This window comes from Struthio camelus, chromosome 3, assembly GCF_040807025.1.
Source record: "Struthio camelus isolate bStrCam1 chromosome 3, bStrCam1.hap1, whole genome shotgun sequence".
NCBI classification, from domain to species: domain Eukaryota; kingdom Metazoa; phylum Chordata; class Aves; order Struthioniformes; family Struthionidae; genus Struthio; species Struthio camelus.
Window position 1 is genome coordinate 115,591,763 of NC_090944.1, and position 18,967 is coordinate 115,610,729.

Sequence of the window (18,967 nt, forward strand, 5' to 3'; positions counted from 1 at the left end):
GCTGAGTGATGAATTACTAATTTAGTAAATCTGCAAAACCAATGCCTTCAAAAGGAAAAAAATGAGTATTAAAAGGCTCAGCCTTTGGAGTCAGAATAGAGGATCAACAAAATACTGAGCCAGTGTACATTGCAAACTACTCCACAAATCCTTGGCTTACATGTGGGTACTGCAACTATCAGAAACCGGGAACCACAGCAGTTCAAAACATCATCCTTCATGATCCTGGTATGTCCGTACGGGAACAGTTTATTGGCTTTTATTTATTTACTTATTCATTTATTTTAAGAAAATCCAGGAGTGGCTTTAGCTCACATCCTGCTTTATAGCCAGAAAGAGACAACTTTGGAAAATCACTTTGCAGCAGCGGGGCTCAAGGAGGATGTATATATATACAGTGGCATCACTGCCAGCCTTTGCCAGCAGATGTCTCTATGGTCACCCCAGCTAAATAAGGCCATCAAGGGGTGAAAAAAGAGAGAAAAATAAAATGTAAGAAAAGAGAAATTAAAAAGAGTCAGAGCAATAAGATATGGAAAAAATATCTTTTGTTGCAGGATGGACTCTCCCAAAAACCTATTCAATGGCAAACAATAACGCTCTACTATTCAAGCCCTTAAACCAACAAACCAACGTACACTTTATCCCAGCTCTAGCTCCTGCAAAAACGCTTTTCTTTCAACAGAACTGGTTATGTACAACAATAAGGCTGTGCATAAAACTTGAGCTTTTGCTGAGTATGTTTTTCTCTTCTGATTTTTTTTAAGGAACGAGAACTTGCAAACAAAGCTTTAAATCGTCATTATGTTTTTAAACATGGCCTCCACTGCCAACTACAAAACAGAGCCTCAGAAGCGTTTCAGCTTTTGCAAAAGGCTACCCCTGTTACCTCTACCCCTTCTAGACAATGGGAACAGCTTTCCAACTACGATATTCTTGCAAAATTCTACTTTCCCACTTGCCAACGATAAGTAAATTATGTTTTTATGTGAGAGTATTTTTTCCATTAGAATCATTAAAATAACAGGGATAGAGAGCAAACAGATTTTGTGCCTGGCTTGTGCATTTTCATGATGTAGTTAGCAAGGCTGAATTACGCTAAGAAATTAAGCAAAAACCTATTGAGCATGATGTATATATGATATGATAAGAAACCACGGTCTATTCCATGCTTAATGCTAAGTAATATGATCTCTTTTCAACTGCGGTGCAAATTCATTGTTCAAACACGTATTTGTGTTCAGCCGTATGATGGCTTATAGCATAAAGTCCTCACAGCAAACCTGTGAATGATGAAAACGCTACTGTTTTCTTTTTTAATAGCCCCCAAAAAGTGTCATCATGACCCATTCTCAAGAAAAATGGGGGAAATGATAGAGTGCTATAGGTTAAACACCTTTTAAAAAGAGCTTTTAAAAAGCTTTATACCCATAAAGCTTTTTAAAATATATACATTTAAGAAAAAAAACTGTTAAGAATACATATATGCTGAAATGAAGAACATAACTTTCATCCCAAGATACCTGTATTACACTCCTACACAACTCATCTGCCCAGAGAGAGCTGTAAAAACATAAACGCTACCCCAGCAGTTCTGTTCCAACAGCATCTGTTAATTCACTCCATTTATAAAATACATATTGACAAAGACAACTGAACTGGGACCAGGGAGATTTGATTTGGTGTGAGAAAGTCAATTCAATGTGATTTTGTTAAAGGGCTCCTGCAGGCAAATAAAAGAGTTTAAGTAATAAAGTACATAAAGAGATGTTTTATGAGCCAGCCCCGTCTTGTGGCAGCCATACAATGCGCTGCTATGCAAGAGGGCCTTGTTCAGAGCTGAATATTGAGAGACCTGCATAGGTGCTGTGGATCAGACACAGTTATGGATCAGAGTGAGGGGGAGCTAAAATCATGCAATTTGTGTGGCTCACAGAATGCACTCCATGATTCACCACTGTAAGGGAAAGGTGGCATAGAAACCACAGAAAATATTCTAGTGACTACTTAGTTCAGCCCTTTCTGACACTCAAGACAAAATTATGGTACTTCTAAAATCACAGTGGCCTGAAGGAGCCAGTGAATACAAAAGATAAGCTGAAGGAAGAGCTAATTTTTGGAGAAAGGAGTTCAGCCTTCAAATCTGGATGGCTAAATTAGTTATACAGCTAGATGGTCAAACTTGACACACACATGGCAAAAGCTCTGCATCACTAATCTTAGTACACTAAGCAGAACTGGGTACTAAACCTTCATTATTTCATTGCTTAGAAATCGGGCTTCCCCTCCTCATTGCAATTGCTATTGAAGTCTTTTTGTCATGTTGAGAAAGCCTAAGGCTAACGGTATGTAATTTCTCTAAAAACTGCAGAAAGAAAGGACACATGAAAATACCTGAATAGGTATTTGTAATGATACTGCCAGTCTCTCTCACCAGCTAGTCACACAGTGCCTTACAAGGAAATAAGGTTCATGTCGTGCATCTGAGAGATTTCCTGTGATTTACAAGAGGCTAACAGGTGAATGGATACACCAGATGAACAGGTGACTAGTGCTAGGTAGTAATTTTTGTTACTTTTAAATAGCAGTGGGTTACACTGTACTTAAATTCTGTGTAGATGTAAAGGTGAGGGACATGTCCCAGCAAATAACACCATCATCTTAAATTTCTAGGTGACTAACCACATATCTGCAGAGTCAATGGAAAATTCCAGTACTGGGAAGCATGGGGGCACAAGGTGGCTAACTTTAACCTCAACACTAATCTTTAAGGGGAGACTGGTCCTATTTCCTGATTGCAATAAAGGAAGATAGTACATGTCTCTTGTATTTTCTGGAGCGTCTCCAGACCTCCCAGCTTTTTGTCAAAGGTAAAGAAGGGTTATCAAAAGCCCACTATTTTGGAGTCCACCAGCATGGCTGAGTAAAGCTTAACATCATTTTAACAGAATTGGCATAATCACCTTAAGTCTGAGTGTGTCACTGCTGAATGACTAATGTTACAACAGACGTACAAAGATGAAAACTCTTTTTTTCTTGAGAACTTAAGAGTTTACCTGTGAGAGGTCTGTGCACAGTTCCTTTTTCTTCATCACCACAGCAGACCAAGTCTGTACTTATCACTTCACCACCACAGCACTGCTGAGTAAAACTGTCATGGAGTGACCCACCACAGCAGATTTGATTTCCTGATGTGGAGTAAGGCATTCCCTGGCAGCAAGAGTCACCAATTCCAACTGAAACTCTGTTTTGCTCTTCATTAGGACAACATACTTCTCCTGTCAATTTAAGAATGAAATTAAAGACTTTATGCATATACAGCTCTTGAAATGCATGAAAGGCTTTCTGCTGATAGCAACAAGTATTAGTCTAGGGCTGCACACCAGTAACTTCATGTGCAAAATGTTCCACATGAAAGCATGGAATCACTTGCTGCTATAGAATGCTATACAATTACATATTTATTTGTAATAACAATTAAAGAAACATGCATCCATGCATTCAGGGCCAAGACTCTGTAAGACATCAAAACGCAAGCATGACAAAGGCAAATTGAGAAGAACAAGACAAATTATGTTTGCAAATATAGCAATTATACAGCTGAAAACTTGTAAGTATAGGCAGCTACATAGTAAAGAGAGTTCATTCTTCTTACGATTAACGGAACAGTCAATCTATTTATTCTCAGCAAAAATTTCCTTGCCTCCTCAAAAATCATTCCAAACTTGTTTTGAAGAACTGGTTCGTCTTGCTGAAAGGGTTTTTCAGTGTCATTCGGGCCTTCAAATCCCAAAGAGCTTAACCACTGAGCTAACTCTAAACATTAGACAACACCATCAAGTTCACTGCAGCTGGCTGCTACTTAAGCAAGAGCATTAGCCTTTGCAGGGACAAGGCCATAGGGTAAGACTGTCAATGCAACTGACATTATAATGGTGGGCCATGATAAACTGTGTGCTATGGACAGAGTGAATATTGATTATTTGTTTTACAGTGGAAACAAAACAAATGGTAAATGGTAGTAATCTTCATTCAGTACTGTCTGCACTTAACCTGAACCAGTGTTCTAAGAGTTAAGTGACTGCATTTTCTTCCTCTGTTGGAAGGTTTTCTCTGGCTCAAACATTGATGATGCAAGGCTTGGGAGAGTAAGGAAAGAGTTATTGCTGCTGTTGAAGACAAGTAGCGATGCTGATTAAAATATTTGGATTCCTGGCAGTTCATTGAAGAAATGCGTTTTGATTTTTCAAATTCATTTTTCCTAGTGAAAGTAATATCTCAAGATCTTTTCCTCTGGAAATTCGCAAGTTTCAGATGGGCAGCCCTAAACTTGATGCAGCTTTTGTCAGATACAAATATGTGATGCAACTGTAACATACAAGAGAGGACACTATTTTCCTTCCCTCCCAAATTCCTTGTCAAAGAGGTGTCCAGGACAGCAATATTTGTTCTGCTCTGCTTTAAGAATCTATCCCCCCATCTCAGTTCTGGGATGTATTCTTGCACTTCTTCCTGCACTAGCATTTCAGAAACTGAGATTCCTGCCTTCCTAATTTGTAATCTTCTTGCCTTCAGCACAGTATGCTTCCGTACATCTAGAGCTATCAAGCTGGCCAAACAACATCTGGGAAATATGTATGCTTAGAGAGTTTCCTGTATAAATAACTTATCAAATAAAGTCAATAATAAACCAAAAAGACGAGAATGAATTTTTAGAATATAATAGATATAATCTGTTTAGATTCTTCATCATATTTTCCTGCATTCCTCAGAATCTAAGTTAGTTACTACACAGAGGCAGTATTAAAACACAGAATGTAGCTTACGTCTATTGGAAATAAAACTGTTTTTTTTAAAGAACTATTAGACATAAGACACAAAGGATCAGTAACCTTCTCATTAACCTCTCAAAATGGGATCCATTCCAAGCCAGGCTTGAAAACGTTCTCCTTCTGAAAACTACCATGCAGTCTTGCCAGTTAATTGTTATCCTTATCAAAGAGTGACCCACATTAACATTTAGCTTGAGGTTATTTGCATATTTATAAAAATAAAAAAGAAAAAAGTGACCAGTATTGTTCATGTTGCTTCCCTTTAGAGAAGGGATAGAAGAGAATGCAATAAGCGTACTTAGAAAAAAATGTTTAAAATCGTGTTCAAATATTCAGTGCTTCATGCTTGTAGACTGCTGACTGAACAGGAACTTCTTTCATATATAAGACATTTTTTTCACTGTACTTTTCTTTCTCAATGTAAACAACATTAAGCTACTTAACACAGACCACCGGATGGGGACAGAGGTCACGATATAATCTTTCCATTTCAGTATATTGAGATTAATGAGGCCAGCAAAATACTCTTGTCTGGTTCTTACATGTGATAGCATTGTTCTGATGACATCATGGAAGGCATTCTAATATTGTGATATATGAATTACTTTTCAAGGGATCAGAACTCAGGATGTGCTGAATGCATTGGCAAAAATTCAAGTATTTCTGAGTCTAGGGAATGTGTGCCAACTCATGAGTAATGGAAGCATTTTAGCTCTTGACCTGACAACCGCCTGCAAAGAGATATGTGCTCTGAACACTGCCCCCTGAAAGGACTCTCCTCCCCCTTTTCTTTCTCTTTCCCTGTCAAAAAACCCACCAACAAATAAGAAAACCAAACCCTGGTAGAACAGAAGTGCAGTTTGGGCAAGTTGCTAAACTGTCCTGAGAATAAGAGAGGGTAGTTTCAGCCTTAAGAGATACTTAGTTTGATCTGTAATGTGGGTAGAAACAGGCAGTAGAACACACACGAACAAGTAGGAGTGAAGTAATCTCTAATATCAATCCCGAATACTAAAAATCATTCCATAAAAGAAATGGTTAGGGAAAATCACACGTGGTCAAGTCAAGCAGAGATCTAAACTGCACCACAGAATTGCCTAATGGTGTTTCTATTAAGCAGAACTTCCCTCCCCATTATGCAGCAGTTACTGCAATTAAGTATAGTTTGGCATAAATTAGTTCTCTGGGAAATGACCCAATCATCAGGTCTTATCAATTAAGCCTTTTTGGTATAAATGGAGTACTGGGTTTAGGAGACAAAGAGGCAGTGCTGTTCTCTTTGTTTATCCCACAGAGTACACGTCTAGAAGACATCTAGAAATATTGATAAATCTCACATTTATTGCTATGTATTTGCTCTCTTTGGTTTAAGAGATACACTAACTTTGTTGTTTTGCTTCTTTCAAGCACTTGAAAGAAGTTGCCACTTACCTGCTACTACCCTAGTGTAATAACCACCACAGCACTGATGCTTTGGTTGCACAGCATGTATCTGACCACCGCAGCAAACCCCTGATGAATTAAGAATAAATGGGATGTACTTCTCCTCGCAGCACTGGAAGCCAGGTTTACTATCATGCAGAATCCCGTTACAACATACCTAAAAGTAGTTTACAAAAATCAGTAAGGCAATATCTGTTAAACAGAACATAAGATTTTCGCTGACAAAACAACGTATATGAAAAACATGCACAACATATTGTAGTACTGATACAAATATGACTGCAGACAAATAAAATGCAATATTGCTAAAATCCTGTGCCCTCCAGCATTGTTAGACTTCAATAAACTACCGTAGATCTGACAGAATGCTACTATTTTGTGGCCTTCAACCGTACTGTACCTTAATAAAATAGTCCATTAATATGAATCATCTTCATATGCCTGGCAGGCTGTTTGAGTCTTTCAACGTTGAATAGATTGCAGTATAGAGATATAATCCACCCTCACCCTGTCTTTTTCTTTTCCCCCAATTCTTCTTATTTATTTATTTAGCTATTTATGATGAGACATGTCATATGAATCTCTTACAAATAAGAACAACAACAGGAGCTCCCAACAGGAGCTCCTGGGTCTTCTTTTACATTAAAATAAGTGGAATTGTCTTCTTATAACACATGATCACTTATTTAGGACCACAGTTCTTCAGACAACGTGATCTCAAGAGAATACCATTTATATAAAGATTTTTTTTTTCAAAATAAAATTTACATGGAAATGAATTTTGAAAAGGCCTTTTCACTGTAGACCTCTTTCTAGGTGCTGTCGAGAAAATTATACGCTTGAACAATCAAATAATTATTTGTATACTTACTCCTGTGCAGATAGAGTGACAGGCTGTATACATAACAAATCATACAGAACAGTCACTAGAATCATTGTAAAGTGTAACCTCAGACTCTACAGTCAGTGCAACTCATATTAGCTAGAAGGACTCTTACAGCTAGATAGAAAATGCAGTTGGCGCAAGCGCTTAAGCAGAGTTGCTCCTCTATTTTCTTTTGAGCACTTCCAGCCTTTATTTTAATCATGTTCTAAATCAGGTCATCTTAGCAATAGCATGAGGAAGAAAGTGTCCCTCTAGAAAGATCTTTTACTTATTCAGGCTCAGGACATGGACTGGTATGTGAAAAGTAATGAACTAAACAGGGCAACAAAAAGTCCTAAATGTAATATATATTACATTTAAAATACTGACTTAATGTATACGTACAAAAGAAATGTTTACTTTATTAATTCTGTGAATTCATTAACAAATTCCTTCTGACGTCTATATCAACACATTGTGCTTTGTTTTGTTCCATTTTGAATGGCCTTTACTCAACCACCCTTGGGAGGATTTGGTTTCTGAAGTTACCATTTGGCATATATAGCCCAAAATTAATACGGGGTGGGGCAGAAGGTTTTCTTGTCTCCTCATTGTATTTTGAAGTTTTATACCCTTACATGCTTTGAATTGTCACACAGTTTTCTGCTTTTACAGCACACTTTCTCATTCAGCATCTACGTCTTAGACAACTGACCTACTTGAATTTTGTCATTTTTTGTTCAAGAATTTTGAGTCTCTGTAGAACCCATTATATTATTTTGCTGTCCACCTTGTCATTGATAATATAATCCAATCTATGAATTTAATTAACCCACTGGTTCTTTCTTCCAGATCATTAGTTAAGATGTCAAATAAAACTCAGCTTTGCACCTCTTCTCTGCTTCCTATCTTCTGCATTTTTTTTTTATGACTGGCACATACTCCGGGGTGATTTTTTCTTAATTTACAATTGGCTCCAAAATACCTAGATTACCTTGTCTCTCTCTGTACTTCCACGTCATTTAAAGGCATTTTTGACGATATCAGATCAAGTAGTATTGTGCCAGTGTCCTCAGAGTAAACTACATTTAGCAGTAATCTTGATACTTCTAAAGAATGCCCTCTGCTCTTTTACTGTATAATTAGCTCAAGACACCAGTCAGCTAATACTCTATCCACCTTCACAAAAGAGGCCAAACACATTCCTTACACGTTCTTGGTCCCAATTTGTGCCTCCCTCTGTGACCTTTCTAAGTCAATTTCTCTGCTTCTTTTCATGGATCTCATCTGTCATTCCCCATTCTGTTTCCTTCTTTTCATCATCCTTCTTGGACACCATCCATATTTTCACCCGAACACAGTCTTCCCAGTCTGTACAGATAAAAAAACCCTGCACATCTTTGCATTACCCACGCTCAAAGGCTTGAGTAGCCGTTTTATTTTCCACAGGATGTTTCCAGTTTCAATAAATGCCTCTTCCCTTGTCAATCCTTTACAGAAACAGCTGCTCTGCATATTTCTCACAAACACTAGGAGGGCCATTTTACTACTAACTGTAAAGCATTTTGATTGGATAATTATTTTTAAGAAAGTATTATCACTAATGTCTCCTCTTTTCCTCCTGAATTCTCTCAAAAAATCACCAACTGAACACCTAGCTATGTTCCAATGGCTTCAGCAGTTGGTTTTCCATGTAAAAAATGATTTAAAATCCTCAGTATTTCTCAAGACCCCAAAGATAGCTTCCAAAAAGAGGTCCAGTCAGATCTAAAGCCCATTCAGACTCTCATCTGGCATTGCTAATTGATATAGTTGATGCTATTATTATGTAGCTCCATAACATCCTCTGCAGTCAGCTGTAAATTGTGAAATAACACTTTTTTGGCAGTCCTCTAAAGACATTTAGTTAGTATCTGCATTGATATTCAGTCCAAGGATTCTGCATTATCAGTCCATAAAATAAAATGCATTCAAGTAATGCTAAAATTATGTCATAGACAAAGAAGAAAAGCAGATAGATTGAAAGTTATAGTGGCTAAAGGTTATTATTATCTCATCCTCTTAGATCTAAAAGTGACAGTCCAAACTGGATGTTCCACTGTAACTCTGTATGCGGAAGAAGAATCCTTGCAGTGATCGGATACAGCGACATCAACATTTTAAGCAGGTTTGAAATCTCGCCCTAGTACAGAGAATGACATATGCTTGCTAACCAGGTCTTTATTATCTGTGGAAATGATGCAGAAGGCTTATCCTTTCCTGCCATGGGAGCCCTTAAAAATATCGGTAGACTGAGTCATTCACAAATCAATCCTGTAGTTATCCTACCATTCAAGCACACAAAGGGACTGCAACCCAGGAGCACAGAGACTGGAAAGGGCCAGCCATAAAGGCTAACTAGGATACCTGAGAAAGGCCCAGCCAGCTATGACACTAGCACAGAATAGCTAGATATCCAATCTGGCAGGCAGGATTTACACAATTTTTTAAAACAATTTAAAACAATACTTTGAACTTAATCTATGCAAGCCTTTTTAAATTAAAATTGTGTCATCCCTGATCCGTCTGCTTGCTGAAGACTTTGCTGATGGATATTATCTCGCCTTGTGGACACATGCCAGTTGAGCTAGGACAGATTTACTCGAATAAACAGATGTGCTAGGCAGCCATGTTTATCCTTCTTGTCAAATGCTTGCTGCCAGAGCCACTTTGTGAAATAGCAATTCACAAAACACTCTAAGGAATTCCTATTAGCTACTAGAGTTCATTAAAAATTTCTGCCTGTGGAGCAAACACCAGAGTAATGATTGACCCATCATGTTCTCATGTGAGAAGGAATATTTTAAATTAGCAAGAATCATTCTTTTTTTTAACTTAAATTATCCCAACATCTACATAAAACTCTCCCTCTTTTTTGGTTAATATACTTATTCTCCCATTCCTTTTCTCAAACTGCCGCTCTCATTTAGTAATTAGTACAGCTGGAGATCAAAAATCCACACGCAGAAATCATTGTTATTCTGTTAAATCTCTACACATCATCTTAATAAAACAAGTTTCATTTCATGTTTTTCAGGTGTGTTACAACATGCACTCTACGTGAAGTGTTATCTTTTTTTTAATAGGTTCTCTAAGCCTGAAAGAACTTGAAGAGACTTTGCACAATACTGCTAAGGTTAATAGTAGATCTCACATAAATATTGACGAAACATCTTTCATTAGTGTCTAGATGTGTTAGGTTTCACTCCTGAAAATCATGCTTATAAAATCAGATATAAAGCCACTGTTTTGCTCCTCCTGTCCTTAAAGAAATGAGTCCTGGTGGTACTTCTAACAAATGGCACATGTTAAATTTGATGAGCAAAGGGTTAAGTGTGTACTTCCTAGTAATGATTAGTTCACTAACTGCAGATTTATGTAGCTTGTTACTACCGAAAATAAAAAATACTCAAGCTGTATTAATACTTTCAATCAGAACCCTCAGAGGCACTGAACTGTATGCTGTAACTACTGTATTTTACTGTTGATGTTCATACTCAAGAGCCATTGTGTACTGAAATTATTAGCCTTTATGCCACTATTTTAATTACATTTAACTGTTTAATTATTTTCACTGTATCAGTGTCATTATTTTCAGAGCTCATCTCAGGATCCAAGCAACAACAGAAGGACAGGTTAGCAGATACATGGATAATGAAAGAATGCTTTCAATATCAGTACTCAGATTATCCTCCATGATGGGTAAAGCTTAGGTACCTTCTATCGTTAATTGAAGCACATCTCTATTAGATCTTGCAATGCATTCTGTGAGCTGATGTCTGGTTTGCAGTTTCAAATATGAGCAGAGTTATGGATCACACCTCACCAAAAATGGCTAGGAAAAAGACTGAGTTTTGGACACGTGGAAAAACCCACGCAGCACACACCTCTTACTGGAAAAGGTAGTCACATGACATAGGGACCCTCCTGACATTCAGCCAAATTTATGATGGGACTGTAATCTCAGCTGTCATGCAAAACTATAAGCAAAAACCTTCTCAAATTTTTTCTGCATTCCAGAGTTATAAAATCACCCAAGTCTAATTACAAGCACTAGGATAAGGATATCAGCCACAGTTTTCCATTGTATTTAGTGATAACAACAAAGATTCGTAACACTGAACTAGAGCACCAGAAAACAGCTGGAACCAAGAAGTAAGGATCTGACTGAAAGCCTGTTTAAAGCAGTAGGAATCTTTTCTGGTCTTCACTAGGCTTAATATTAGGCCTATAGGAGCCCATGAATGTGCATGTGCACATCTCCCTTGTAGCAAAAAGGTCATGTGCTTTTTTAGAGATTCCCAAGATAGCTCTGAACATCAAGTCGGTTTCTTTACACAGCACTGTGCTATGCAGAGGTACTAACTTGGATCCCAAATGCAGCATACAGATACTAGTGCAACTCTGCACCCAGGCTAATTAGTGCTGCCTTTCGACAAAACTATGCTACTTAGTTAGCTGAAGCTAATTCAGCCAACGTTGCCTTGGGAGTCTCCGCAACCCACTCTGCTGCACAATGAAAACACACCGTCGTATTCCTACTACTAAAACACTTAAGCTTGCATGGATGGAGGGGAATGTATTTTGGTGATCTATCATGTAGATAAGAAATGATAACAAATCCTTCCCTTGCTGCAGTACCCTGTGCTAGTAAGCTGACGTTGCCAAGTGTTACCCATAAACCCATCAGGAAATCTTAATAAATAACCCAAAATGGACCCCCAAGTTATTTTTTACATAGGTGGCTAGTTCTCCTCTCACTTTATGCTTTTGAATTCAAGGAAATTTTAAGAGGGGAATTAGATCCATTGTGTCTCGTATACAGGGTGCAATACATAAACCAAGCAAAACGTCAGTCTCCTTTTTGAGGAGACAAACAACCTGTTTGTTTATCCAAACTATGCACATACACTTTTTATGCCTTCTCTGACTAGTCTATCATCAAATTTGATATGCATGAAGAGAATATCTATGTGGAAAGATATGTACATATGTAAAGAAGTTGTAGAACAGGTTAAATGAACAACAAGCATTTTTATAATTATTAAGCCCCATAGAGCACTACACATGAAAAAGAAAGAAACAGGAACAGTAATCAGCTGAGTTTACCCATTGTATTTATTCTGTCCTAATGGAATCTTAGCTCTTAGGAATGGGACAGAGTTCTTCATTTAGTAGAGCAAGAGATGGAGCAGTTGTGATACGGATGTGGTTTGAATGGCTTCAGAACAGCCATTTCCAAAGGACAAGTTCCAATCACAAAACACACTGTAACCGTTAAAGCTAGCAGTAACTTCTCGTCTCTAGAGGGAAAGTAAGAATAATGTAGGCTTGCAGCAGTATTACCGTCCCTGCTAGAGATTGTCTACATTTACAGGTCAGAATTGAGCCATACTGGTGGATTAGAAAGATGCTGCCACATCTGTTCAGTAGAAAAACAAAAAGCTTCAGTCTCCTTGGCTAACAATTCACAGTAGACACACACAATTAAAAAACAAAATGAAAAACATCAGTTTTTCCCTCTGTTTAGAGAGATGTCATCTTATATTCCTAAATATGTCCCATTCTGATAAACTTTTAATATATATGACTTAATTTTTATCAACTGCTGCTGAGGTGGCTTCAAATAACACACAGAATTCTGTGCTGCACACCTGGAAGCAAATGCGAATGTGTGATGGTTCATGATGTCAAGATTTTTGTACATTTGTAAAAGGTGTGAGGACTGACATTTTCAAAGGGAGATATCTGTATTTCAGAATTTCAAGTAGATTTTTATGCGACTTAAACAAAAAACTTGTTTATTGTTCTTGAGCTGATTATTACTTAGGCTGCTTTGCACTAACACTAAGTGGCATCTCTTTGCATTTGGCTGTACAGTTAACGGACGGCAAATAGCAGCTGTCGTTTTGGTAAGAGGCTTTCTTTTCAAGGCAATTGTACACTGGTCACAGTGCTGCTTTTCTTCAGTTCTGTCCAGTACAGACTGTTGAATCTAAAGACTACATATACTAGCACAAATATTTCAGCATTGTAGCTGGCACAGAGTGACGATGAATTCTATGGAAACTGATATCCCCTGTGACAGTGAGCTGCCACATTAGCTGTTATGCTGTCCCTCTCCTAGACTGCAAGGTATGTCGAGGGCTCTCTAAATACTTTTACAGACATTTTGAACCATGGGTAGGTCCACAAAGCAAACCAGATGAAGCATCAGGAGGGAAATTTTGATCAAGTCATTTACAAAAATTACTTTTATGACATTTTATGTATGTGTGCTTCCTTCAGGTTCCTGTGAACCTTCCAGGCATCTATTATATGTTCATTACCTAACCAAATAGGACCCACTCCCAATCACAGTCTCTGACTACCAGGTGTAAAGAACAAACAGATAAATGACTCTGCTCCTATTTCCTTACTGTTATATGAGTACAATAATACACCACTGAAGGTAGTAAAGGTAGCTGAAACAAGGTAGTAAAAAGGCTGAAATTAAGGTTTGTGAAGTATTCATAGATTAGAGAGAAGATCACTTTAAAAAAAAAAGAAAAATTAATTTAAAAAAAGTCAGGAGGCTATAAAAATAAATGGACACTCTCCAAGCTCAAAGCTAACATAAACTTGCACAAAGACTAAGTAAGTAAAAATGGAGGGAAAAAAACTTTAAAATTAATATAATACCAGTTTAACTCATCCACAGGCCAAGAGGTATGTGAAAACATCTACTAAGCCAAAACCCTGAAATAAGTAAATTTACTTTTTAGAACCAAAGACTGCCCATAATTCACTTGCAAGGTTTCAGAAATACATGTGTATAGTATTGCTTTCAAGGCAACTCAAACGCTAAAGCTGTGTCGACTGGAATAATTTATATTTTGATCTGAACCCCTCAAATAACTCACTTCCTTAATTACTGTCTTGTCTGACAGGGAATCTTGTGAATATATATTGTTTGCTTTAGTCACTGAGCATGTGATGATGCTTTTGACAAATAGGGACACTATTTCATTACATTAAATCTTACCTTCAAACTAAGAGTTTTCTACCTCATTTGTCAATAAAAACCATTACAGACTCCTACTATGCTATTGATCCTACTCCTAAACAGGAACTAATATGAAGATTAACCTGAAAATGGCCATAATTTAAAACCACATCTGACAAATCACAATGGATCCCATTCAGAGCTGCTCATCATTGTCATGTAACAACCACCCGCTTGTAGCTGAATCTAAATAGATTTTCTGTACGGAATAATCTAGTCACTCAATCAAGGAAAAAATTGAAAAAAAAGATAATCATTCTAATAACCACTATTTGCCATGCAGGTTTTGAGGAATGATTCCATGCTCAGGGAGAAGCTTTAGGGTTTTATAGGTGTTTTTGAAATTCTGCATACACCTAAAAACTTTCCTATGGCCTTTTTGTGGTCCAACGCGATCGCTTTATGACAATGGAACCATATGAACTACCATCATGCACTCCACAAGTAGATATCTGAATACTTGAGCTGACAAAGAATTTCCTTTGGCAGTTTACAGCGTCTGATCTGTGGCACACAGCTGAGCAAAACTGATTGTTCCAAGTAGGATACAAACATACATACAAAGCCCAATATAAATATATACCTACAAAGTAATTTCACACAATGGGATTGGATGAGTAGATCCAAGGAGCTGGTACTGACATCACATCTCTATTTCATGTGGTTTGTGAGATGTGCTCTGGAACAGATTCAGCCTGATTCTCCGGGCTGAATGCACTATGCATGTAGATGAAAGCTTTCTGAAGGGAAGAAACTTTGGATGCATGCCTGTGAGGTTTGCGGTGAGGTGGCCCACAGACTGGTTTGGAACCTCCCGTTCCCAGCCAGAGCTGGAGCGCATTTGGAGCGTTTTTGAAGCAGAGGTTCAAGCTTCCTTTGAAAGGGATTTAGTTTGCATGTATTAAAACCACTTTCAGACTGAACCAGCAAGCAGTAAATGAAGACGATCTTGGGGATTCACTTCAAAAGTGCACTATTTCTCCAAATCAAATTGTTAATGAAAAACACATTCATAAATGCTAACCAGTTCATTAGGGCATTTCTTCTGAAAGGAGAAACAGTCAGCAACCACAGAGTTAAGACAAGAGAATCAGTTGTCATCAGTAGACTTCTATACACACTGCTAGAGATTTTCACACAGCTATCCCTATATTGAGCTCAAACATCCAATTTGATTTTAAAATGTCTCCAGAAATTCATCACAGCCTTAATCTTAAAACATCAAAGGTGATCCACTTCGCTTGCTCTCATGACTAAAGCAGTTTGGTTTACGTACTTATTCCTAAAAGTATGATTTTTCATTAAACTGCTATCTTAAGAATACACACGTACCTTCAACTCTGGATGATAGCACTCTTCTCCACAGATATTTTCATGCCGTTTACATTCTAGGGAGATGCATATTCTATCACTTTTGTTGCTTCTCGGAGCCTTTGCTGCGGTACACCTCTGCCATGCTTTACGTAAGAGATTATATCCCAGGATAATGCCATTCGGCTGTCCTGGTGATGCCCAGCTGATTTGAAGAGATCTACAATAAGCATAAAATTAACATATTTTTAATTATTTGAAGTAACATTGGTGCTTATGGTTCTACTGAAACTTACATTAAAGAACTAGCCTATTATGGTTCCATTTTATCCTGTCCGTATAGGATGAAATATTTTGAAATGTCCAAAATGCCATCTTCTGGATGGCAATTTTCATAGCTTCTTTAATAAGCAAATATTTGAAAACAGCATCAATATTTGATAATAGTCTGGGAAAATGAATCAAGCATCAAAATCTTTGAGCAATCAAAGTCTTTAAGTATCATGGAAAAATTGGCTAGCATTTCGCCCATTTTAATTCAGTAGTAGGAAAAAGGATTCAGTGTACTTTCTTGGTGCTACAGCAAAGATGTACAAGCACTACTGCCAAGGCTGAAGTGGGCCATTCCATCCTCAGATATGAGCCTGGTGGACTGTAGCCTGTAGCCAGTGCAGCTTACTCTGATTGTACTCAGTTGCAACTGTAAACAGATTTGCATTCATCTTGCCTTTTCCTGCTTTTAAAGAAACTCTGCAAAAAATACATGTTGGTCTGAAATTTTTTCTTCAACATAAAATTAATAGAAAGTAACACTTTAAATGGACACTCTCCAAGCTCAAAGTTAACATAAACTTGAACAAAGACTAATTAAGTAAAAATGGAGCTACTCGAACTACACAAACTATGCAAGTACTCCTGCATGTACACACGCTGATCTCCTCACTCTATAGGCAAATATTTTTGATTCTTTTGAAAAATATTTAAATGAATCCTTTTCAGAGTAATATAAAATTGCTACATTTTAAAAGTTTAGTTTTACTGTGGCATCAGTAAGTACTAATTCTCTTCTGCGCTGAAATATTTTTATTGACGTAACATTAGAAGTGAAAAACGTAACTCTTTATCATGAGTAAGACTCAACACTTCTGCCTCTGAGCAAAAAGGTATGACTGCAGCAGCCGCAGAAAGACTATCTGTAAAACAAAATACTGTTTTCAATTTCAGGTTTGCTATCAGACCATCCTCAGTTTAAGGAAAGAAGTATCTTAAGGAAAAAATCATGTTAAATTGTAGTATGCCTGTCATTACTAAAATGTGCAGGTGTGGGCTCCAAAATCTTACTCAGCATTACAAATTTCCTTTTTTTAAAATCAAAGATCTCAAAATTGACATTAAAAACAGAAGTGGGCTCCTCCGGCATGCACATTTTCTAAGGTACCTGTTTACATGGATATTTCAAATTAAAACTTGATTCATCTCTTGCATAATCTCTCTGGATTACAGAGTTACATATGGCACCAATTTCTTTCAGTATGACTCCCTTCTTCAGATAGAGGATAGAGGATTCCAGTGTATACTTTTGCTACATGTAAATTAACAGGAAGTTTTACAGCATTTTTTGGTATATACTATGCTCCAAATACCTCCATGTCCCAATTACACAGACACTGTCAGAATGCCAGTGACATCAGAAATTAGCATTAATTTAAAGTGAAAATGTTACAGCGAAACAGCAGCTGCTGAGATAAACTTTGATGTCTTAACAAAATAAAAATAACCATACTAGTATTTCACTTCCTTGAGGTATAAACAGAGGAATACACATAGCAGTAAGCATTTGGAGAATAGGAATTCATGTCACCTACGAAGGAATAACTTCACAGGTGACTTGTAGCGTCACGATTATTATCCCAAGGTTTTCATCTGAGCCGTAGACTTAATTCTTTACTCTGTATATAGCTATTTTCTATTTACTACATATTCTACCATGTGTGTGAATACACACACACAAATGTCTACGTTTAAATAATGTTACAGGACCTGATTTAAAAACATAAAAGCAGGAAAACATTTTGTAAACTTTCAGAAAAAGGATAAAAAGAAAAGGGAAAGAAGGCTAGTACTTCAGCCTTTATAACCACCACTGCAACTCTCTCCTAGTCTTTGTACAGTATAGATCACAGGAGCACAGAAAGCACTTCTACTCATATTTTTGAATGATTTGCTTTCTGTAAGTCTCATTCAGACCCTCAAGGGTACATTTGCAAAGTAATGTGCCAGTTTTTGCATTTTTGCAAGTCACTATTTCTCTCTGAAATAATCTCAAACTATGTCTAATAACTGATGCAATGATTTGAACGTTTTGCCTTTGCTGTAGATCTCCACATGTATTTTCTTTTCTTTTTAAAAAAGTGATCACTTTATTATTATTATTCAATTTATAGATACATATTTGAGGTGGGCACAGCCTGGTATTATGCAAACCTACAGCAGCACAGATAAATCATGAGGCATGGAAGCATACTGACTAGTGCTACTGAAAGAGTACGACTTCATATGACCCTCTAATAGAGCCACAACTGTGTTAACTCACAGAAAAGCAGACTCCATCACAATTATATGACTACTTCAGTTATATCTATACCTTCTGATGCTTGCCACCCATGAAAAATCGTGGTGTTTTTGAAAGCACCCCAGCAAGAGCAACGCACAGCTCAATCAAAACAATCAGCAGGGTTTTCATGGAACTGAAGAGGGGAATGAGCCTTGCAGTTTTTTGACACCCACCATCTTGACTAATACCCCAGGCTGAACTGAGAACCCTCTTGAGCAGGTGCAGACTCACTGGGACACCGTGAGTACGTTCATACGCAACCAGCTGCAGCAGCTACAGTGCCCATGGTTACAGAGCCTGCTCATCCTCTTTTTCTTTGTCCCTGGTTACTCACCCTCAGATAAACTGGAGTTGTGTCTACTGCTGGTAAGTGCCCACAGCCTGAACTACAGAATCAGGCTTGCTAATTGTACAGATTAGGCACAGATGACTGTATAACTTCTGGCATGTGGAGTATAGTCCTTGTCTGGCCAGAGAAAACTTCATTCAAGCATGTGCAAGTCATAATATTGCAAATGCTGGATGAATCTCTCTTATGTGACTGCTGTCAACGTGGCAAATATATTGAGGTAGGGTTTCTTCCACTGAAAATGCAACCTAACCAGGTAATTGGGTTCACAGAAAAGAACTGCTGCAGACGACAATGACCATGAGGCACTACAGCAGTTCCAGAATACAGAAAACAATTTCAAACTGATCCATCCAGATAAATTTACTTTTGGTCCAACAGCCTGACCTGAAATCCTTCCGTTCAAGCATGTCAAGACAATTCATTCAGACATTTCTGGGTAGAATTATAATTTTTAAAAATTCATGAA

General features: G+C 37.5%; 1 protein-coding gene across 1 annotated transcript in view; it reads right to left on the reverse strand.

Moving 5' to 3' along the window:
- The window catches only part of USH2A (usherin), a 401,466-nt gene that overhangs the window by 87,348 nt on the left and 295,151 nt on the right, over positions 1–18,967 (reverse strand). Inside the window, exons 47-49 of the mRNA XM_068939839.1 lie at positions 15,557–15,755; positions 6,264–6,432; positions 3,057–3,278 (exon numbers count right to left, since the gene is read on the reverse strand). Of these exons, the coding sequence (XP_068795940.1) occupies positions 3,057–3,278; positions 6,264–6,432; positions 15,557–15,755 (590 nt within the window). The remainder of the gene's footprint in view (positions 1–3,056; positions 3,279–6,263; positions 6,433–15,556; positions 15,756–18,967) is intronic.